Here is a 23,839-nt window from a genome sequence, read left to right as displayed (position 1 = left end):
GCATTTGATGAAATTTTTATGTGGCTTAAAAAGCTTAGCTTATTAAAGTTTAATACGAAGGTGGCAGCAACTCAACTGGTTGAAACCTTTGGCTATTTTAAAAAAGAGAAACCAGAACTATTAGCAAAGAAAAAAAAGTGAGTTTAAGGAGAGACTCATTTTCTCCCACAAACTGTCATCGTGAAGCAGTTTTTTCTACAGAATATGCTACCATAGAGAGCCATATGTTATAAATAAGTGTCTAATAAGCACAGGGTAATGTATACAATTGACAGCATTTTACGTATGATATAAGAATCTAATGCCGTGGCTTTTTAGTGTACTGCCAGGTATCTGGTTGCTCTTCCTGAAAACTTGCTAGAATGTATCTGAATACAGACAGGTCAGATGATGGCTGATGCTAAACTTAAATGTCACCTTCTAATAAGACAGTGATAGTTATTTCACACAAGAGGATAGATGTTTGGTGTATTTTATTGAAAGGGTACTTAAGGTTTTTCTGAGAAATGTAAACTTTTTCACAATTACATAGTTAATATTGTGCCCTTAATCCCAAAGTGGTCAAGTTTGACAAACCAGAACAATGAAACTTTTATTTTATTAAACTTTTATGTTGAGGAGTAAGGCAAATATTAAAAAAAAAAATTCCATAACCTAGGACTACTGCGTTTAGAAGGTCTTCTTATGAAAATCCCCTGTGAAAATGCATATGGTTTCTAAGGTATTTAAAAGTCATTAAAGCTTCCTGCCAAAATGTGTATACAGTATTCTTAGACTTTATAAATATCTCAGGGTTACTGAAATGAAATATGCTTTTGTTGCCCATTTTTATCTTGTAAGATAGCTAATTGGAGAATGCAGTTGCATGTGAGAGTATGGAAGAGTACTGAATGTTCTTCAGAGGAAAGCTAGTACTTTGCATGTATAATCTTTGAAAATGGTGAGTTCAAAAGTCTTTTCCTTCCAAATTGGAGGGGAAGAAGTTATTGTGCACACTGTCAAGGTTTTTCCCCTACGAAAAGATTACGCAGTCAGGAGACAGATTTCTTCATAGTTGGGTGGTAAATTGAATTTTATTATGTTTTTTAGGGATTAACAATCCTAGAAAAAGATAATAGATCTTTAAACTGAGAATGTATATTTTACCACTTTTTAAATATATAGCAAGTACTCTATCTTCTTTTTCATGTCCTGCTATTATGATCAATTTACATAAACACCGCTTTCTATATTCAGAGACTATATCCCTTCTAAACGATACAGCAAAGCTTAAGACTTTGTTTTTCTAGCACAAAATAGTCTCTTGAGATCAGAGTGTTTCTGAGACATTCAATTCTACATCCTTGGGGTTTAGCATAGGGCTTGGCATGTCACAATATCTCAGTAAATGCTTAAATGAATTAAAGAATGAGATTACATTCTTTTGGGAAGGCAGACAGGTGTAATCAAAATTCTCTGTAGTATAAGACTTATTCTTTTGGGTCAGAGTGATATTACTAGAGTGATATCACAGAGGAGGTAGTGACATTTGAGCTGAATTTTACAGGATGAATAAGACTTCATCAGACAGAGACTGGGCAGAAAGTCAGGCAAAGGGATTATTTTCCACAGAGCTGAGGGGAGATAAAAGAGAGACAGAAGAGTTGAATGGCATCAGAAATAGTAAGGAGGAGACCTGAGACTGAACCGATACTGGATGCGCATATTGACACTAGAAGATGAAGGGTTTGATTCTCATGCTGAAAAACTTAGACTTTACTCTCTAAGCAGTAAGGAGTCATCAAAGGTTTTTAGCAGTGAAATAATAAAAGATTTTTTTCCATCAGGAGAGGCTTGGGGGAAAGAGTTCTTAAAGAGGAAAATATTGAAGAGCAAAGGAAAATAATATTAATAAAGCAGGGTTATGTAGGGGGAGGGATTAGGGCATAGACAGATGGTTACCTGGGAAAACTGTTGGGGATACGTCTTTTCAGACAAAAAGGAAAAAAGGTAGTAGTGATGAGAGAGTGAATGAAAGAAGGTGCTGACGACAAGATAGTTATGTTAGTTGGGGAAAAATTATATTTGCAGCACCTGGATTTCACCAGTGTCTAAAAGAAGAAAACCCTATTGTCTGCTGATACAGACCTAATTCTCTATCTATGGGAGAGTGCCGATGAGTGAACTCTAAACCTGAGATGAGTCTCATTAAAGTGACCTGCCATCAATATATTCTGAGCCATCTGGCTTTGAACAGATTATTCCTGTTAAATTAAGCAGTATGAATTGTTTTAAATTGTCTTCTACCAATTTGAAACTTTTGGACACTTTGCATCCAAATATAGAATAGTGCTCAGGTTGGTTTTCTTGATGTCTTTCACCAAGGGAAGTAAGTTAATCTGGCCCCTAATGAGCAGTATCCCTTCATATTTTATAATATGGGAAGTTTTTAGGCATTTTTTATATAAATTTATTTATTTATTGGCTGCATTGGGTCTTCATTGCAGCACACGGGCTTTCTCTAGTTGCTGCGAGCGGGCGCTACTCTTCATTGTGGTGCGTGGGCTCCTCACTGTGATGGCTTCTCTTGTTGTGAAGCATGGGCTCTAGGCATGTGAGCTTCAGCAGTTGTGGCACATGAGCTCAGTAGTTGTGGCTCACGGGCTCTAGAGCACAGGCTCAATAGTTGTGGCACACAGGCTTAGTTGCTCCGAGGCACGTGGGATCTTCCCGGAGCAGGGCTCAAACCCGTGTTCCCTGCATTGGCAGGCGGATTCTAAACCACTGCACCACCTAGGAAGTCCTAGGCATTTATAATGGAAAGAGAACTGGAGTAGAGAGTCAGGAGACCAAAGGCTGTGGTCCCAGCACTTTTACTAACTTTAGATAGATCACCTCAGTTGTCTCTGGCTTTGGGTTTTCTCCTTTGTGTAATAAAATGATGTATCCCTGTGGTTTTGTCCCATTCTATAATGTTCTGTGTGTGGTGAGGTGGAAACTTAAGTAGCTTTGTTACCTAAAGTCAGAAGTACAGAGAGTATGAGTGAGTGGATAGAGGGTTATGGGAAAAGCTTTGGAAGCTAGGGTGGGTAGTTTATACTTAGTTTAGTGAGTCTCAGACTTCAATATGCAGAAGAATCATGTGGGGGCACTTTTCCCCCCTCCTTCCCCTCCTCTCTTTCTCCTCCTCCTCCTTCTTCACTTCCAGAAACTGCAGATTCCCAAGACACCTCCACCCTCCAGTCTTTTCCGGAATTCTGGATAGGACATACTTAACAGCTCTCAATCTGAGCAGATCACTTAATCTCTCTATGCCTCAATCTCATCTTCTGTAAAATGGGAATAATGTAGTTCTTTCTCATAAAATGACTGAGAAGAGGTCATGAGTCAGTACACGTGAAGGGCTTACCACAGTACCTAGCACATGCTGCTGGGCGTGGTAGTCAAGTGAAGGTAAAGGATCTTAATAAAAAATGATCTTCACAAAAGGAATTTGTGCTTCATCTTGGATATTTGAGAGTCAGCAGGATGAAAATAGTATTAAAACCAAGAGGTGGGTGAAAAGTGGCTTTTAGTAAGGACAAAATCGTAGCTGAGGCATACCTGTCACAAACTGATGGGAAGTGTCGAGGGAGGTATTTAGAACTTAAGGGACTTGGGCTTCCTAGGTGGCGCAGTGGTTAAGAATCCGCCTGCCAATGCAGAGGTCACGGGTTCGATCCCAGCTCCAGGAAGATCCCACAAGCCGCGGAGCAACTAAGCCCGTGTGCCAAAAAAAATAAAAAATAAAAAAAAATAAAACTCAAGGGACGATCCAGAAGAATGCAGTAACACGGAAGCCAAGTCCAGAGAAAAACATCGCAGTGAAGATATTTGACATTATTACCAAACGCAGGAAAAGATGTGTTTTACTTTTGCCGCAGGAGGTTTTGAAAGTTCAGAAGTGGAAGTAATGATATATCCAGATATCTGTGGGAGATCTCTAATTAGGTGCCCTACATGCAATCAGATTAACTTGCTGACACTGAACTCCTTCTGCCACCAGCACCTGCTCCCCCCTCGCTGTCAGTCTCTCATCTACTGCGATGCCTTTCCCGCATAGCCAGTCACTAACTAGAAAGCTGGGGTGGCCATTCTTGACTTCCATCTCTTCTCATGCCCCATATTAGTCAGTCATTAGGTTCTGTCAGTTTTACCTCCTAAATCTTTCTTCCTCTGTTCTCTCCTCGTGCCCCACTACTACTTACCTAGTTCAGGCCCTGCTTATCTCTCCCAAGTACTAGACTCTATCTGGTCTCACTGTCTCTGGTCTTTTCTGTGTCACATACATTCTTCTCTGGAGGTCAGATCTGAATTCTCCAAAATTCAGATCTCATTCATGGAACTTCTTTGTTTAAAATTCTTTAGTAGAATTCTGATCTGAGCAAGATGAAAGCAGTGAATATTTTGCTTAATCTTCCCAAATCCCTTTAAAAAATACAAAGAACAACTAGGATAGCAAAAGGAAAAACCCACAGACAGCATCTTCAATGATACCAAGGAGCAGCGTACCTCCAAGAACTCCTGGAAAAGGAGTGGTCAGGCCAGACAACTCACAGCAGCAAGACCTGCAGTGTAGCTCCAAGAAGGGAGCCAGAAAAAGAAAAGGGTGATGCTAAGAACCAGAAGTCAGAAGGAAAGGGCTTCACTCAGAGGGGAAACCTCAGCAAATAAATCTGAGAACAACTGGTGAAACAGATACAGCACCACAGACTAATTTGTAAACAATTGAAAAGAAGACCTTGGAAACCCATTAAGGAGCTTTAGGGAACACAGAGGGTGGTGGGGCAGCCTCAGCCCTTGAGGCAGTCAGTAACACACATGAGCACACACATTCAGCCTGGATGGATGGGTGGATGGGTGGGTGGATGGATGGATGGATGGATGGATGGATGGATGGATGGATGGATGGATCTAGGTATGAACTTTAAAACTGTATAAAAACTATATGAGAAGAACTACAAAACACTCCTGAAAGGCATAGGTAGATAGTTAAACAAATGGAAAAGACACCTTCTTCCTATTGAATATAAACATTCAATATAATACCGACATCAGTTCTTCCTAAATTCATTCATAAATTTACTTTAATCCCAGTAAAATTATCTTCAGATATTTTTCTGGGGTTAGATAAGGTAATTGTAAAATTTATTTAGAAGAATAAGTAATTAGGAAAAAATCCTGAAAAAGAGGAGCAATGAACATCTGTTTTATAATACATAATAAAGCCTCTTATTTGAAAGAGTGTTGAGTTAATCCATGAGGGCTTCTGTGGTGGTGCAGTGATTATGAATCCGCCTGCCAGTGCAGGGGACACCGGTTCAAGCCCCGGTCCGGGAAGACCCCACATGCCGCGGAGCAACTAAGCCCGTGAGCCATAACTGTTGAGCCCACGTGCCACAACTACTGAAACCCACGTGCCTAGAGCCCATGCTCCACAACAAGAGAAGCCACCGCAATGAGAAGCCTGTGCACTGCAACAAAGTTACCCCTACTCTCCACAACTAGAGAGAGCCTGAGCACAGCAATAAAGACCCAACACAGCCAATAAATAAAATAAATTTATTTTTAAAAAAAGAGTAAATCCGTGAATAAACAGCAACAGAAGAAAATGCGAAATATAAAAATTCACGCAACTGAGTACTGAAAATTAATACAAAGCATCATCTCAAATCAGTGGGGAAAGATGAACTTTTTAATAAATGGTTGTGGGACAACTGGAAAAAGACAAAATTAGATCCTTTCCTCAGTTGTACACCAGGAAAAATTTCAAATGAATCAGAGATCTAATTATAAACAATAGAACTACAAATATTGGAAGAAAATGCGGGGGACTTCCCTGGAGTGGCTAAGTGGCTAAAACTCCACCCTCCCAGTGACTGAGGAACTATATTCCCAGTCCTGGGAACTCGTGTCGGCAATGAAGACCCCATGTGTTGCAACTAAGACACGGCAAGGCCAAATAAATAAATAAATATTTTTTAAAAAAGAAGAAGAAAATGTGGGCTAAATTTTCCTTTTTGATGGAGAATTTGGAAAACTTTGAATTATGGCTCAAAATCCAATAGAGCAATAAAAATGATTGATAAAACTTGATAGTGTTTTTAAAGAAAAAAATAAGGAAAAATCCAAAAAGTGAGTGACAAACTTAAAAAAGATATTTGCAATTTATATTACAAAAGGCTATTGACACTGATATATAAAGAAGACTCCCCCCTCCAAAAAAAAAGACAAAACCTGATTAAAAAATGGGCAAAAAAAAAATAGTTCACTAAAAAGAAATGCGAATGGCTCTTCTTTAAAGAATAAATAAATTTATTTATTTATTTACTTATTTATTTATTGACTCTGTTGGTTCTTTTGTTGCTGCGTGTGGGCTTTCTCCAGTTGCGGCGAGCAGGGGCTACTCTTCGTTTTGTGGTGTGCGGACTTCTCATTGCGGTGGCTTCTCTTGTTGCAGAACTTGGGCACTAGAGCACAGGCTCAGTAGTTGTGGCACAGGAGCTCAGTTGCTCCGTGGCATGTAGGATCTTCCCGGACCAGGGATAGAACCCGTGTCCCCTGCATTGGCAGGCGGGTTCGTAACTACTGTGCCATCAGGGAAGTCCCCAAATGGTTCTTAAAACGTTAAAAGATGTTCAACCACACTCATAAGTTAAATATGACTTAAAACCAAACTGAGATATCATTTCTTATTAATGTGGCAAAAAAAAAAATTGTAAGATTTGACAATGTACTTTCTTGACAAGGTTGTAGGGAATACAAGCATTCTCATACATTGATGGTGGGAATGTAAAATGTACCGTTCCTGGGGTGGGGAAGTAGGAATTTGCAGTATCGTGCAAAATGCATATGCACTTATCCTTTGTTTTAGTAACCTAACTAGTAGGAAATTAGCCTGATGAGGAACTTGCAAAAGTAAAAAATGACATATTTGTTATACAGTTCATTGTGCTATCATTTATAATAACAAAAGACGTGAACCGTTCAGATGACCCTCAGTAGGAGTTTGCTTGAATAAACTAGTACTCTACACATGAAATACTCTAAATGCAGTGGAATAGTATATAGCTGTAAAAGAGAATGGTTTCTAAAGCTCTCTGGATGCTGCTATGGGGTGACCTCTTAGTGCAGAACAGTTTTAGCATAGCAGTGTATTGTAAAGGGGGGGCGGCATGAAAACATATTCATATATATGGATATATGTATTACATATATGCACGTGTACGTATGTATGCTTTTATTTTTAAAAGGAAACAATGTACAGGTAAAGCAAAAATTGACATAAAGAGTTATTATTTGCGGGGAAGGGAGTAGGGTAGAAGAGATAGAGATTGATAAGACTTCCCTGTACTAGCTTTATAATTTTGACTTTGGAACCATCTAAGTGTTTTATATAATATTTTGTAAAAAGAAAAGAAATCGTCAAAGTTGAAAATAAATGGAACCTAAATATATTTCAAGATGACCTAAACACATAGAGAAAGGAATTGTTTTAGGGGACTTTGTTTTTTTTGACAGTACATTTCTATTGGGATACATTCTAAGGATAAAAAAAGTAAGCTTCATTTAGTAGTCTTATTGTTGGTAGTATTGATTGTTATTTTGAAACTATTATATGTAGATTGTAGGATAAAGCAAATAAGTAATTATGTTAATGATATTAGAAGCCAGGAATCAGTGTAAGAGAATATTTAAATTAAAGAAATTAAATAATAATTCTTTAATCTTATTATTGAGTTGAAAATGTCAGTATGGACTCCTGGTTTATCTTCCTTTTTCTAAAAAATACAGAACTCCTCTGTCCATGGCAATGACAACCCAGTAACAATGAATACTTCTGTTTATAGAAGAATTCCAACTAATAAGTGCAGAAGAAATAATAGAATGAGAAAATTATTTTACATTCTTAATAAAATAATGAATCTCCACTCCCACCCTCAGACTGCTATAGGGTTGTTTTCAAATACCATTTCCCACTCAAAAAAACCCAGGGATCCTTGGAGAAAAGACTTATTTTAGGTTGAGGGCAGCAGATGTATAAGATGACTGTTGTACCAGACAGTGAGGAAGCTATTGACGAGCACTGTGGTGGTATCAAAAGGATCTGGGTGCTGTCTCAAAGGAGCTCCCCATAGTAGTCAAAGGTGAGACCGAGCACTCGGGGAATAAATGTTGCAGTTGATTGACTGGAGGTTAGAGAACCAGTTTGTTATCCTGAAAATCAGTTTTTGAAAACTGATTCATCTATTTTTCCTATGCAAATTGTATTGCTTGTATTGCATAGAAACCAGCTAGTTAATGAGGGAAACTTCTTTGTAGAAGAATCCAACTAATAAATGAATTGGAGAATTAGAAAATCACCATTTCATAACCCTCAATGAAATGATGGATTTTTAGTGATCATCTGTGGGTGCTAAAATCAGGTGAAAGCTGATGGCAGCTTCTTAATGGACGGATCAAGCTCTTAGGGCTGTCGGAATGCTTTTTCTCTTCCTTCCACTACCTCAGCACAGCTGCTGATTGTGTATCTGTAGAATAAGGCTGTAGCTGGTGGTTTGACCCCACCTACTTGTAGTCTGAGGTTTGTGAGATGCTCTTTCACCTGGTTTTGTTGAAAATGTTTGTGGGCTTTTACTTTTACTCTTAAAAGTTTCTCTGTGCATTTTTAGGAGGAAATTTAGTAAGATTTAAAAAGCTTCCCTGACACCACCACCTTGTCCCAGTTGAAGGCCACTCCGTCAGGCTTTTCTTCCTGTTCTTCCACTGAACGGTTATTGTCAAGGCCACCATGACCTCAACTTGCCATCTCCAATAGTCAGTTCTTAGTATCTCATGATACTTCCTCAAACTTCATACACCCAAAACTGCTCTTCCTGAATCTTCCTTATGTCATTAAATGGTGATTGTATTCTTTAAGCTGCTCAGCATCATTGAACCCTTTCTTTCTCCCGTTTAATCCATCAGTTCTCTCAAATCTACCTTCAAAATATATCCTGTATAGTAACACTGAACAATCCTAAAAGGAAATTAAGGAAACAATTCCATTTATAATAGCATCAAAAAGAGTAAAATACTTAAGAATAAACTTAACCAAGGAAGTAAAAAACTATACACTGAAAACTATGAAATGTTGCTGAAAGATGCAAATAAATGGAAAGTCATACTATGTTCATGGATTAGAAGACAATATTGTTAAGATGACAGTAGTACCCAAAGTGATCTACAAATTCAGTGCAATCCCTATCAAAATCCCATTACTTTTTTGCAGAGGTAGAAAAATCTGTCCTAAAATTCATATGGAATCTCAAGGGGTCCAAAAAGCCAAAACAACCTTGAAAAAGAGGTCTGAAACTTCTTGGTTTAAGAACTTATCACAAAGCTACAGTAATCAAAACAGTGTGGTGCTGGCATACAGACAGACAGACCAACGGAATAGAATTGAGAGCCGAGAAATAAACCCTCCCATACATGTTCAAATAATTTTTGACAAGGTGCCAATAGCATTCAGTGAGGAACAGTCTTTTCAACAAATGATGCTAGGAAAACTGGATATTCACATGCAAAAGAATGAAGTTGGACCATTATCTTACACTGTGTACAAAAATTAACTCTAAATGTATCAGAGACCTTAGCATAAGAGCTAAAACTATAAAACAGAGTATAAGGGAAATGCTTCATAACATGGGATTTGGCAGTGACTTCTTGGATATGACAGTAAAAGTACAAGTAATAAAAATTATAAATTGGACTACATCAAAGTTTAAAATGTCTGTGCATCAAAGGACACAATAAATTAAAACATAGAGGCAACCGACAGATCAGGAGAAAATATATCCAGAATATATTAAGAACTCCTACAATTGAACAACAACAACAACAAAACCTGATTTTTTAAATGGGCAAAGGACTTAAGAAGACATTTCTCAAAAAGAGATATACATGGACTTCCCTGGTGGTCCAGTGGTTAAGAATCCATCTTCCAGTGCAGGGATGTGGGTTCGATCCCTGGTCCCACATGCCATGGGGCAGCCTGAGTGCCGCAACTACTGAGCCCATGTGCTCTGGAGCCCATGCGCCACAGTGAAGAGCCCAAGCACCACAGCGAAAGATCCAGCCTGCCACAGCAAAGATCCCACATGCTGCAACTAAAACCTGAAGCAACCAAAATAAAGTTATACAGATGGCCAGTGGCCATAGACACATGAAAAGATGTTCAGCATACTGATCATTAGGGAAATGCAAATCAAAACCACGATGAAATATAGCTTAACAGTCATTAGAGCTAAGACTTAAAAAAACAAAACAAAATAAATATTTCTTGGGTGAGGAGAAATTAGAACCCTTATGCATTGCAGAATGGTGTGGCCGCTATGGAAGACTGTATAGCAGTTCCTCAAAATATTAAACATAGAGATGGCATATGACCTGGCAATTTCACTTCTGGGTGTATACCAAAAGAATTGAAATCAGGATCTCAATGAGATTATTTCATACCCACGTTCAATAGCAGCATTATTCACAGTAGCCAAAAGTGGAAGCAACTTGGGTGTCCATCAGTAGATGAATGTATAAAGGAAATGTGGTGTATATGTATGGTATTATTCAGCCTTAAATATTATTACGCCTTATTATTATTCAGCCTTAAAAAGGAAGAAAATTCTTACACATGCTACATTGTGGATGACCCTTGAGGACACTATGGCAAGTAAAACAAACCAGTCACAAAAAGGCAAATACTGTATGATTCCTCTTATATGAGGTCCCTAGAATAATCACATTCAAAGACAGAAGGTAAACTGGTGGTTGCCAGGGACTTGGGGGTGCAGGGTGGAAGGAGGAAATGTTTATTGGATACAGTTTCAGTTTTGTAAGATGAAAGTGTTTTGGAGATTTGATGCATAAAAATGCGAATGTGCTTAACACTACTGAGATGTACACTTAGAGTGGTTAAGATAGTAAATTTTATGTTACATGTTTCTCCCACAATTAAATTTTTTAATTTGTAAGATATTATCTGTATAAGGAAACATAACATATTATGGAGGTATATAAGTAAAATGGATGACAGCAGTAGCACAAAAGCTGAAAGGGGTGAAAAAGCAAGACCCAACCATATGCTGAAAGAATACTATTGTAAGGCTCTTATACTACGTAAAGTAGTATAATCACCTGAAATTAGACTGTGATAAGTTAAAGAAGCATACTTAAACCCTAAAGTAACCACTAAAATCACACTACAAAGAGTTATAGTTAAATCCAGCAAAGGAGATAAATGGAATTGTAAAACAACAACAACAAAAAACTCAATCCTAAAGAAAACAGAAAAAAGCAGGAATAGGGAATAAAGAACAGATGGGACAAATAGAAAACAAATACCAAAATGATAGATGTAAACAATCATATCAATAACCACATTAAAGTAGACGATCTAAACACCCAATTAAAAGCAGAGATTAACAGATTGGATAAAAAAAGCAAGACCCAACCATATGCTGCCTGTAAGAAACCTACTTTAAATATAAAAATACAAATAGGTTAAAAGGATGAAAAAGGCTACACAATACCAACACAAATCAAAATAAAGTTGAAGAGGTGAATTGATATCAGGAGATTTCAGAGCAAACCTGTTGCCAGGGAGAAAAGTCACTTCTTAATAATAAACGGTCAGCTCAAGAGGATATTAACACTTAAACATTTATGTACCTAATAACAAAGCTAAAAAAAAATATGAAGTGAAAACTGATAGACCTGCACTGAGAAATAGACAAACTTGCAATTATAGTCAGAGATTTCATTACCCCCCTCAGTAATTGAAAGAGTAAGTAGACAAAATCGAGTCTGTAAAAGACTTGAACAACATAATTAACTAACGTTACCTGATTGATGTTTACAGAACACTTCATCCATCAAAAGCAGAATATACATTCTTTTCAAGTGCTCTCTGAGCCATAAGACAAACCTCAATAAATGTTAAGAGGATTTGAGTCATACAAAATATGTTCTCTGATGTCTTAAGAGTTAAATTAGAAATCAGTAACAGAAAAATCTCTGGAAATCCCCCAAATATTTGGACACTAGCTTCTGAATAACTCACGAGATAAAGAAGAAATCAAAAGGGAAATTAGAAGATCATTTGAACTGAATGAAAATGAAAATATATCAAAATTTTGAAGATGCTGCTAAAGCAATTTCTGTATTAGAGAAGAATGTCTGAAATTAATACTGTCAGCTTGCACCTTAAGAAACTGGAGAAAGAAGAGCAAATTAAACCAAAAGTAGGCCCAAGAAAGGCAATAAGAAAGATCAGAGCAGCAGTTGGTGAACTAGAAAGCAGAAAAACAGTAGAGAAAATTACTCAAAAGAACTAGTTCTTTAAGAAAATCAATCAAAATTGATAAACATTTGGCCAGACTGATCAGGAGAAAAAGAGAAGGCACAAATTAGCGATATGGAAAATGAGAGAGATGACATCACTACAGATTATAGAGATAATAAGGAAATCTTACGAACAAGTTTATGCCAATAAATTTGACAACTTCTATGAAATGGACGAATTCCATTAGTGTGGTCATTCCACACTAATGACCAAAGCTCACTCGAGATGAATAGATAAATAGGCCTATATCTATTAAGGAAATTGCATTTAAAACTATCCAAAGAAGGAAAACTCCACGTACAGATGGTTTCTGATGAGTTCTAACAGAAATTTAAGGAAGAGATAATAATTTTATGCAAACTCCAGAAAACTGAAAACAGAGGAATACTTCCCATTTCCTTCTATGAAGCCAGCATCATCCTGATACCAAAACCAGACATTACAAACATTACAAAACAGAAAACTACAGACCAGAATCCCTCTTGAACATAGATTCAAAAATTCTAAACAAATTTTTCAAATCATATCCAGCAATATATAAAATGGATAATTCATCATGACCAGGAGGCATTTTCCCAAGAATGCAGGGTTGATTTAACATTCAAAAATTAATCAATATAATTTACCATACTAACAGACCAAAAAAAGGAAAACCATATGATCTCAATAGATGCAGAAAAAAAATTACCAAAATCCAGCATATATTCCTGATTAAAAACTTAGCAGGGTGTCTGGGACGATGTAAGGTCCTGGGAGGGCAGTGTGCAGGGCTGGGGGGACAGCTGGCCAAGGGTTGACCGACCTGCAGTATCCCTGGTCTCTCCAGCCCTCACCCAAGACTACCCAAGAGGACAAAGCCTCCCTGTTGGCAGGCTCAGCATGTGGGAACTACCTCTCTGGGGCCCTCCTTGGGTGCTGAACCAGACAGAGGGCCTGGTCACAGGCACGACAGGCTGACAGTGACAAGAGTCCCTTCCCCTAGGCTGAGCCCCTGCATAGCCAGGAGCCAGTGGCCCAGGACAGAGCCAAACCCTGTGAGCTGAACCAAGAGAAATAACAGTGCTTATGACAACACGAAGGTCATCTGCCTGGGGTCAGCACCATGGGCAAGTCCAAATTTATGGAGAGGTTTCTCATAGATGAATTTCAGCCACAGCAGCTGTCCACTTACACTTTGACCCTATATAAGCACATAGACATGGTGGGCAGTAAGACCATCCTTGTGGGCTTTTTGGACACAGCAAGCCAGGAGCAGTGCCAGAGCACACACACCTCCTCCAACAAGGCCCACACCTGCATCATGGTGTTTTGATGTCAGGAAAGTCACCTACAAGAACCTGAGCACCTTGGGAAATGGAGCTTTGGGCGTTCAGGCCGGAGATCATGTGCATCTGGTGGTCAAAAAAATTGATGCAGACATAAAGGCGACCCCCAAAATCTTCAGTTTTGCCCGGAAGTTCTCCCTGCTCCTGTACTTTGTCTCAGGTGCTGATGGTACCAACGTTGAAAAGCTTTTCAATGATTCAGTTCAGTTGGCTATGTCTTATAACAGAACACCGTGTACACTTCATGGATGAGGTTTTGCAGAAGCTTGAGAACTTGACTTGGATAGGAAGAGCAGAAGGAGGAGGATATGCCTGACTAAGAAGCAGTGGAGCAGCGTTGTGAGCCCATCTCCCTCCTAAGTCAGAGAAAGAGTCTTCTCTCCATGGCCCACTTGTTTGGTGGAGCGGCGGTGGGGGGGGGGGGGTAGGCTTTCAGAATACTCCACCCTTCAGCAGTCCTCCAGCTCTGAATTGAGAAACTCTTCCAGGCCATCTCCCACTCTACCTCCTGAAAACCCACCAATCCCATTTGCCTCCCCTACTTCATGGCCCATGATACCTGAACTCTCTCACTGTTGTCCCCTTCCCTGTACTCAGAGACAGGGATAGGGTCAGTACCAGCAGGTGCCCTCAACAGATATAAGAGGTCCACCTCAGACTCTAAAGCAGAATTAGAGATCAGATCCCTCCATGACCAGACAATGAAGAGAATCAGGGAACATGCTTTGTGTATCTTAAATAAAAGGAAATTTAGGTGAGTTTTTTTTTCCTCCCAGAACTGACCTCAGGGTCCATTCATTGCATCTCCACCAAAGGAATGATTTTTAATCCTTGGCTATCCCCATTTCCATCCCTGCAGAATTTGGGAAGCTCCATTCTTTTTCCAAATGACCTACCATCCTTTTTCCTCTTTAGTCTCCCAAGAAACTTTTTAAATAGTTTTGAGCAGAATTTTTTGAGGATTAGTATGGACAGTGTGCCCCCTTGGGTGCCAAGGGCTGCAAAAAACCATCCCACTGCCTTTTCCACTTCTTTCCAGTACTTGTGGTTCACTAATGTGTTTTTATGATCATCTTGTGCATTATTTCCATTCTTTTCTGTTGTTTTATTTTTTTTATAGTAAAGGTTGAATTACATTTTAAAAATCTCTTAGCAAAGTAGGTATAAAATGAACCTTCGTTAAACTGATGAGGGGCATCTATGAAAAACTGACAGCTACCGTCATACTTAAAGGGGAGAGACTAAATGGTTTTTCCTAAAATTAGGAACAAGAGACGTATGTGTGCTCTGATGACTTTTGTTTCCACACTCTACTGGAGGTTCTAGCCAACACAATAAGGAAAAATAAAAATAAAAAGTTACCCGTATTAGAAATGAAGAAGTAAAACTCTTCATTTGCAGATGGCATTATTGTTTATGAAGAAAATTTGATGGTGTTTATAAAAAAGCTACTAAAGCTAACAAATGGGTTTTACAAGGTTGCAAGGTATAAGATCATTATACATTAATGAATTTTATTTCTATACAAGCAGTGAATGGGAATTGAATTTTTTAAATACCATTCTCATTAGCATCAAACAGGAAATAGCATAAACAGGAAATTCTTAGAGACCTCACCAAAGATGTGTAATACCTATACAGTGAAAACTATAAAATATTGTTGAGAAATAAATAAAAACGAAATAGATGGAGAGCTATATAGTGTTCGGGGGAAGACTCAATATCATTAAGATGTCAGTTCTCTGCCAATTGATCTACACATTCAGTGCAGTCCCCTTGTAGATCCAAGAAGGCTTTTGTTTTTAATAGAAATTGACATAATGAACCTAAAATTAGTATGGGAATGCAAAGGATCAAGAACCACCAAAAAGACATTGGAAGGAAAGAAAAAGTTGGAGTTGATTTCAGATTTTTACAAAGCTACGAAAATCCTGACAGTGGGGTATTTGCTTAATGATAGACAAAGAAATATACGGTACAAAATAGTGTTCAGACATAGACCCACATGTATATAGGCAACTGATTTTTGCCAAATATACAAAGGCAATTCAGTGAAAGGAGGACAGCCCTTCCAACAAACGGTCCTGGAACAATTATGTGTCAAAAAAAAAAAAAAAAGAACTGCGATCCATACCTTGAACCATATACAAAAGTTACTCAAATGGATCAGAGGCCTACATATAAAGGCCTACATCTGAACTTCTAGAAAAGAAAATAGGGGGACCTCTTGTAACCTTGAGATAAGGCAAAGATTACTTAGATATGGCAGCAGAGCACAATCAGAAAATGAAACATTGATAAACTGACTTCATCAAAATTAAAAACTTCTAACTGGTAGAAGAGTGTAAAGCAATTATATTCCAGTAAAGAGCTTTAAAAAAAAAAAAACTTTCGCCAGATGAGAGAAAATATATGCAAAACGAATTACATCTAGAGTATGTAAAATACTCTCTTAGGTGGCTCTGTCATGCAATGGATAGCACATTGGACTTCTAGAGTGTGTAAAATACTCTCTAGTCAATAACAACAAACAACTCTAGAAAAATGGGCCAAAGATTCTAGCAGACACTTCCCAGAAAAGATATGCAGATGGCAAATGAGTACATGAAAAGATGCTCAACATCACTAGTCATTATAGAAATGCAAATTAAAACCCCAATGAGATACCTCTGCACACCTATTAGAACGGTTACAATCAGATGAAAAAGACTGGCCATACCAAGTGTCGGTGAGGATGTGGAGGAACTGGGATTTTCATACACTGCTGGTGGGAATGTAAAATGGTACACTCACTTTGGAATACACTTCGGCAGTCTCTTAAAAAGTCACGCATGCCTACCATGTTAGCCAGTCTTCCCTACTTCATAGCTGTTTACCCCAGCAAAAAGAAAGCCTAAGGCCTTACAAAGACCTGTACGCTGTTTGAAAAGTAAAGAATGTTGTTTTTAGCTTTATTCATTACAGCCCAAACTGGAAAACAATGCAGATGTCCCATCAACGGGGAAAAGGATAAATAAGTTGTGGTTATGTCTATACAATGAGATACTACATAGGATAAGAAATGAACTACTGATGCATGCAACCGCATAGATTAATCGCACGATAATTATGCTGGGTGAAAGAAAGCATGCACAAAATAGTACACACTGTCATTCCATTTATATAAAACTCTCAAGAACACAAACTATAGTAGCAGAAAGTAGGTTATGGGGGATGGGGCGAGAGGGTATCAGGAAAAAGGGATTGGGAAGAGGCACAAGGAAATTTGGGGAGGAAGGTAGACTGTTGGTTGTCGTGATGGTTTCATGGGTCAAGTTAAAACATCAAGTTGTACATGTTATGCAGTTTATTTTATTTTAAGTCAGTTACATCTCCATAAGGCTGTTTGAAAAATACACATGTATATATGCATGTATGTGATAGAGGGGACTCATAGATTAAGAGAGACTTGAGAGACATAGCAATGAAATGCAATAATGTTTGGACTTTGTGTCCTCATTCAAGCAAGTCAGCTATTAAAGGGTGTTCTGGACACAGCTGGGGGCACAGGCTCAGTATTAGTTATGTTGATTCATTATTGTTGATTTTGTTAGGTAGAACAGTGGCACCAACCAAAGCCCATATCTGTTAGACATTGTTCACTTGGAGTGACTTTGTGGGTGAAAGCATACATTGCTTGTGATATGCTTTCAAATCCTCTTGCACAGTAAAGAGGGGGGAACAGATGAAGAAATATGTAAATGTTGATAACCGAAACGTAATGATAAATACATTAAAGGCTCGTTAAATTCCACTTTTTTGTGTGTACTTTAAAATTCCTCCTAAAATTTTACGTTTTGTTTCATCCTCAGGATAGAATCCAAGGTCTCCCTTGTTTTAGCCCCCACCATTCTCCTCATCACCTGCCTCCCACCACAGTTTAGGATCTGGTATTGCAAGGTGACCTGTCCCAGTGTGCCTGGGACAGTCTAGGTTTGCACCTATTGTCCCAGTATAATTATTAACAGGGCCCTCTGACTCTCATAATATTCTCATTTGAGTAATATATGCTCACCCTAATTACAGTTGTATCCAACTATAATTTCCTTCACCTACCTGTGCTTCACATCTCCTTATTAAGACTATTCCTTTGTCCAGAATCCCCCTTCCTATCCCAGTGCTTTCCTTATCTAACTCCTTCCTACTCACTTTTCCAAGTCATAGCTCAGGCATCATTTTCTCAAAGCCTTCCCTGGCAGTCTTCCTCTGCCCTGTCCCACCCCACCTGCCTTAGTTTGTCTTCTTTGTGCTGCCACACCACCTGGGCATGCTCCATTGTACAGCCCTTGATGAAAATGTGTTTACTGGTCTGCTCTCCAATTCAGGGTTAGCAGTACACTGTCTTTTCATCTTTGGGTCCTTGGTGTCTAACAGTGTTGGCAGTGTCTGCAAAATGCTGGATAAATTCAGCCTTAGAGATTTTCTGACTTAACCCTCTTAGATAAATGAGAAAAACTTAAGCTTGGAAAAGTAAATGCACCTTCCTAAGGTCACAGAGCATAGCAGTGGCAGAGTTGGAAGTAGAGCTCATGGCTGCATCCCTTCTCCCACACAGTGATTTGATATGCAATTTTAAGGGGCTTTAGAGGTGTCCTTTAACAAAGACAGAGCTTATGTATCTAATCGTGGTCATCCTTGGAGCAGAATAGGAAAGCTCTTAGAATAGTGCTAGTAGCTCTGATGTGTATAAGAACTAGATGTTGATAATGCTGTAATATTTCAGATATTTGTTAGACACAAAATGATTATGACACCTGGCTTTTTTTTACTATGTACACTGATTTACCAGTGCTAAATCTGTGGGAAAACTGCCAGTTTTTCTAATTTTTAATTGCTTTTTAGAATTCTCTCATATGATATGACATGGAAAGTAATGTAAGAGAATAGGGAGTTTATACATTTAATTATTTTAAAATAAAGAACATCTAGAGTACATCTTAAAAGTTCTCATCACAAGAAGAAAAAAATTCTGTGTCGTGATGGATAACTAGACTTATGATCATTTCCAAACATGAAAATATTGAATCATTATGTTGTACACCTGAAACTAATATTATGTGTATTTCAATTATACCTCAGTAAAAAATTGTAATAAAATAAAATTAACTGAAATATCAAAAAAAAAAAAAAAACACCCAGAGATCTTGCACTTAATATCTGTTTTTCTTTGCAATTCATAGCGTCGTCTTGGAGATGCAGCCAAGAAAGCCATCAGCAAATTGACAACCAGAACAGTGAAAAAGGGTGATAAGGTACAGTAACGAAATTACTTTAACACTATAAAAACAATAAAGTATTTTGCTTTTGATTTGATGGGCGAGAATATATCCTAACCATTGTGTCTCCTTTGTTAGATTATTCTTTTTCTCTAAGCATACTATCTAATGCTTTATTCTAAACTAGCTTCTCTTTGAAATCTTATTCTCAGTATGCCTGTCATTTGGAGGCCTTCCAGACAATTCTTTAGTTTTCCTGGACTTTAAATGTTCTTGTCATCGTTAGCTTCACTGGACTACTTACAGTTTCCCTAGCTGTGGTGTTCAACAGTTTTCTTCTGCCAAAACCTAGCATACTTTGGGGAAGAACTCTAAGTAGCCAGGAATGTGTATCTTCTTCCTGTGCTTCCTGAGACTTTGCCTCTTTTGTGTTTTACTTCTTCACCAGTTAGCTGGAGAGCTGCAGACCCACGTTCAAGGGAGTGTTAGTTAACAAGGTGCTTTCTGTACGGTGGGCTAAGCAGTTTGAAAGGCACAGTTTGTTAGGGTTGGGCCTATTGGCTTAGGGGGGATGCATCACAGACAGTGATAGAGGCTGTCTGTGGCTGAGATTGCTAACCCGAATTCTCCAGTCAGATCTCAAAACTTGGTAGAGGGACTTCCTAGGTGGCGCAGTGGTTAAGAATCCTCCTGCTAGTGCAGGGGCCGTGGTTTCGAGACCTGCTTGGGGAAGATCCCACATGCCGTGGAGCAACTAAGCCCGTGTGCCACAACTATTGAGCCTGCGCTTTAGAGCCTGTGAGCCACAACTATTGAGCCTGTGTGCCGCAACTACTGAAGGCCACACACCTAGAGCCTGTGCTCCACAACAAGAGAAGCCATCACAATGAGGAGCCCACGCACCACAATGAAGAGTAGCCCCCGCTCGCAGCAACTAGAGAAAGCCCGCACACAGCAGTGAAGACCCAACACAGCCAATAAATAAATGAAGTTAATTAATTAACTTGGTAGAGCACTGTTTCTGCTCTCTATGGACAAAACAGCAACTTAGTCTGAGACCCTATGTTCAATATATTCAAAATTATCCCCTGTGTTCAATATATTCAAAATTATCTAGAATGAAAAAATTGTCTCTGAAGGTATAAAACTAAAACCTGTCTTCTGCCCCAAAACCAACTCTAATTTTTTTTAGTTATTATTATTTTTATTTATTTATCTGTTTATTTAGTTTTATTGGCTGAGTTGGGTCTTCGTTGCTGCACATGGACTTTCTCTAGTTGGGGAGAGCAGGGGCTACTCTTCATTGTGGTGCATGGGCTCCTCATTTTGGTGGCTTCTCTTGTTGTGGAGCATGGGCTCTAGGCGTGTGGGCTCCAGTAGTTGCAGCACACAGGCTCAGTAGCTGTGGTGCATGGGCTTACTTGCTCCGTGGCATGTGGGATCTTCCTGGAGCAGGGATCGAACCTGTATCACCTGCATTGGCAGGCGGATTCTTAACCACTGTGACACCTAGGAAGTCCCCCAGCTCTAATTTTTTAGCAAAGAGCTCTGGAGGGATAATTACAGATGATTCTCCATCCTTTTAAGTTTTACCACTTTCTTGACTTTACTCGTGTTTGTTCCCACTGCCTTGACACCCCAAATCTAGTTTTCCTTGACACAGCTCCGGAAGGTGGAAACGTTTTCGGTGAACTTCATGGTACACTAAAGAAAGAAAAAAGTAAAAATATTTGCAGAAAATATAAGCAGCATCACAACAGCTGTACTTTAACCCCAGAAGAGTGGTCACCCATATAAATGCTTTTTTAACCTGGTAGCCTTCAGCTGCCACGTTAATTTGAACTTCCCTGGAGCTCATCCAACCTGCCCATCCTCCTCTGTCCCCCATGCTAATACAAAACCATCTTTCCTTATTAACACCAACACTTCTTAGTTTGTACTTCCTAGACCTGTCAGGAGTTATCCTACTGCGTTTCAGTCCAAGGGGCAGTGACACAGCAAATAGTGTTGCCTTTCCTTATAGTACTCTATTTAATGACATGGCAGGGGAACCCTTCCCCAGTCCAAAGGAGGAAGGAGATCAATTACCCTGGGTGACCAAACACCTGGCTGACTCTTCCTGACCCTTGATAAGACGTAGTATAGAGTTGAGTCCATGGCTATTGTCTATCCCAAATCTATGACCAGATGCACGGCTCCCATCCTTGGAGCGGGTCTTTTGGGGGCTCACCCTCTTTCTGCCTGTACTTAGCTGTGTGGTCAGATGAGCATCCTGATGAGGAAAACCTACTCAGACCAGAATAGTGATGCAGCAGTAGTGGGGAGAAGATATGAGGATGCTCCAAGGTGATAGCTGATATGAATCTTGAAAAAAATTAGTATTCTGATATCTAAGACGTTTCACAAACAGAATTAGTATTAATTGTTACACCATAGTTTAAAAACAAAATAGGTTGGCTTAGATACAGCTTGGGTCGATACAGTTAAGCAAATGGAAACATTACATTTTTTTAATAACCTTTCACTGTATAATCGCCTGCTTAACATAGTTGCCACAGGAGAAATCTTAGCTGGATTGTATCACCTCCATTTACATACTTTTAGCTTTAGCATGTAACTTTTGTTACTGTGCTTTTCATTTCAGGAAACAGACCCAGACTTCGATCATTGTGCAGTCTGCATAGAAAGCTATAAACAGAATGATGTCGTCCGAATTCTCCCCTGCAAGTATGTCAACTTTCTTTGTTTAAAATTCTAAAACAGAATGATACTAACGTGATTTGTATGTCTCCCTTTCAGAGTGGGTATCCACTTGCTTTTGAGAGCTGCCTTACCCACAGCTCTCCCGTAAGCAGAGGCCCGGCTGCACACTGCACACAGTGGCAAACCGTGCTGCCTCAGCAAGAAGTGATGGCAGAGCCTTCTCTAGTTATGAGAAGCCCAGGGGCACAACCTCCAGGCACATCAGTAGCCTAAAAGCCTTAAGGTCAAGAATTTGTATTTCTGTGACTCCTGTGGGCTTCAGAACTAGCCACTGTTCATCTCCTTCTTCAATCAGAGCACATCACTAGGCCCCCTCCAACAAAGCCTCAGCTGTGTTCACTTGGCTCTGGGTACCAGAGCTCTAGGACTTGGATTAAGTCTTTTTTTTGAGCCTTGGCTATGTAAAGTGGGGAGGACTGGTCTGTGCTGTGTGCCTGCCCCACGTCAGGTACTCTGCTCTTTGCAGTTTACATCTGCTCTCTTCCCACTGTCCAGTGAAGAATGGTGAGGTCAATAGTAGAGCTTCCAGGGTCACTCACCTCAGAAATGGCTGGGCCAATATAAAGGTGTGCCTCTGTAGTATTTCTGCTCTTTATATAGGGCCACCTGCTTCCCTCCAAAAGGAGAATGTTCACCTGTATTCTGGTGCCCTAAAAAGAGTGTGGAGTTCTACCATGGTGCTAATAAGCCAAGCTAGAGATTATGAAACATTAAGATATACAGTTCTGAGCATTGTTTGGAAAAATAGGAAGTCACCTACTGAGAAGCCTAAAATCAAAAGACTTTTCCTCTTCCTTCTCCCCTTTCCTTTAAAAGACATTCATATAACTCCTGCCTTCTCATAATACAGAACACGTGAATGAGTTAAATAATTAGGAGTATTTGTCTCCATGAGGCTACTGGTGTTAGTTTACTTATTCACAAAGTTATATATTTTGAGCCTAGAAAGATCTGTTTGTTTTTGGTTTTTAATCAGAACTTAAGAATAATTCCATATATTGAAACAGAAAACAAAGATTCTGCAAGTCAAGTCATGTAGTTTACATATAAAGAGAAATCTATAAAACTAGATGTAAGCTGTGCTATAGAAAATTAAATTATGTAATTAGTTTTTCCAGCCCAAAAATATGAGGCTAAAGGAAATATACGTACAAATACAGTTGACCCTTGTACAACTCGGGTTTGAACTGTGCCGGTCCACTTACTTCCGTAGTAAATACTGCAGTACTGCGTGATTAGCGGTTGGTTGAATGTGCAGAACCACAGATACGGAGGGCTGACTGTAAAGCTATATGTGGATTTTCAACTGCATGGGGTATCAGCACCCCTAATCCCACCCCCCCCACATTGTTCAAAGGTCAACTATACAAATTAGGGGAAAGATTAGTAGGATACATTATAAAGCATAATCAGCTCTTACTTGCTTTTAAAAATTGTCTTTACCTGCACAGATTTCTTTTGACACTGAAATAGCCAGGAAGAAGCCAAGTCTTTCCAAATTCTCTGTCTTCCTATCTCAGTCCGGGGCCCCTGGGACCATCTGGGCCCTAAGAACAAAGGCTTCCAAAACCATTCATGGTTGTTAGTAAGGTGCTGGTGTTTTCCTCAGGGGAGCCTCAGCTGAAAATAGATGATTTTCTGTTTTCTTCCCAGCAAACTGAGAAGTTTGCTCCGTATTCTCTCTGTCTCTCAAGCATTGGCTTTTCTAGAACTTCATTCTTAGTTCTCTTTTTTTCTTCCAAAAGTCAGAATCAGTGCGGAGGTTTCAGAAACGCATCCTGAGGGGCTCGTTTGTTTGTGTTAAGTACCTGGGTGGCTCTGATGCTGTTGAAGTCTGGGGCTTTGCTTGGTCTTAGCCGTTTATGTAGCTGCACCGACCACCAGAGGCGGGGTCTCAAGCTTTGTGTTCGTGGTCTGTTTTCGAGCATTAGAACTTGGCAAACCTAACAGCATTTCTTTGCACCTGTAATTAGGGCACTGCGCACTTGGTTGTCTTTCGTTCCTAGACTGTTGTTTAGACTGTACATGCCCCCTGCCCTGACTTCCCCTTTTGCTTTTGAAGCAGGTTGTAGCTTTCTCTGTGTTGCACAGCCTGCTCA

General features: G+C 39.2%; 1 protein-coding gene and 1 pseudogene across 5 annotated transcripts in view; both read left to right on the top strand.

The window, feature by feature from the left end:
• Window positions 1-23,839, top strand: part of RNF130 (ring finger protein 130) — a 136,273-nt gene that overhangs the window by 63,946 nt on the left and 48,488 nt on the right. For all 5 annotated transcript variants that reach the window (XM_057708079.1, XM_057708082.1, XM_057708078.1 and 2 more), the window contains exons 4-5: window positions 18,942-19,013; window positions 21,622-21,704. In XM_057708079.1, coding sequence (XP_057564062.1) covers window positions 18,942-19,013; window positions 21,622-21,704 — 155 coding nt within the window. The remainder of the gene's footprint in view (window positions 1-18,941; window positions 19,014-21,621; window positions 21,705-23,839) is intronic.
• Window positions 12,228-14,042, top strand: LOC130837159 (rab-like protein 2A; annotated as a pseudogene).

This window comes from Hippopotamus amphibius, chromosome 15 (genome assembly GCF_030028045.1).
Source record: "Hippopotamus amphibius kiboko isolate mHipAmp2 chromosome 15, mHipAmp2.hap2, whole genome shotgun sequence".
Lineage (NCBI taxonomy): Eukaryota > Metazoa > Chordata > Mammalia > Artiodactyla > Hippopotamidae > Hippopotamus > Hippopotamus amphibius.
Note: the sequence above shows the minus strand (reverse complement) of the source record. Positions and strands in the feature narration are given on the sequence as shown.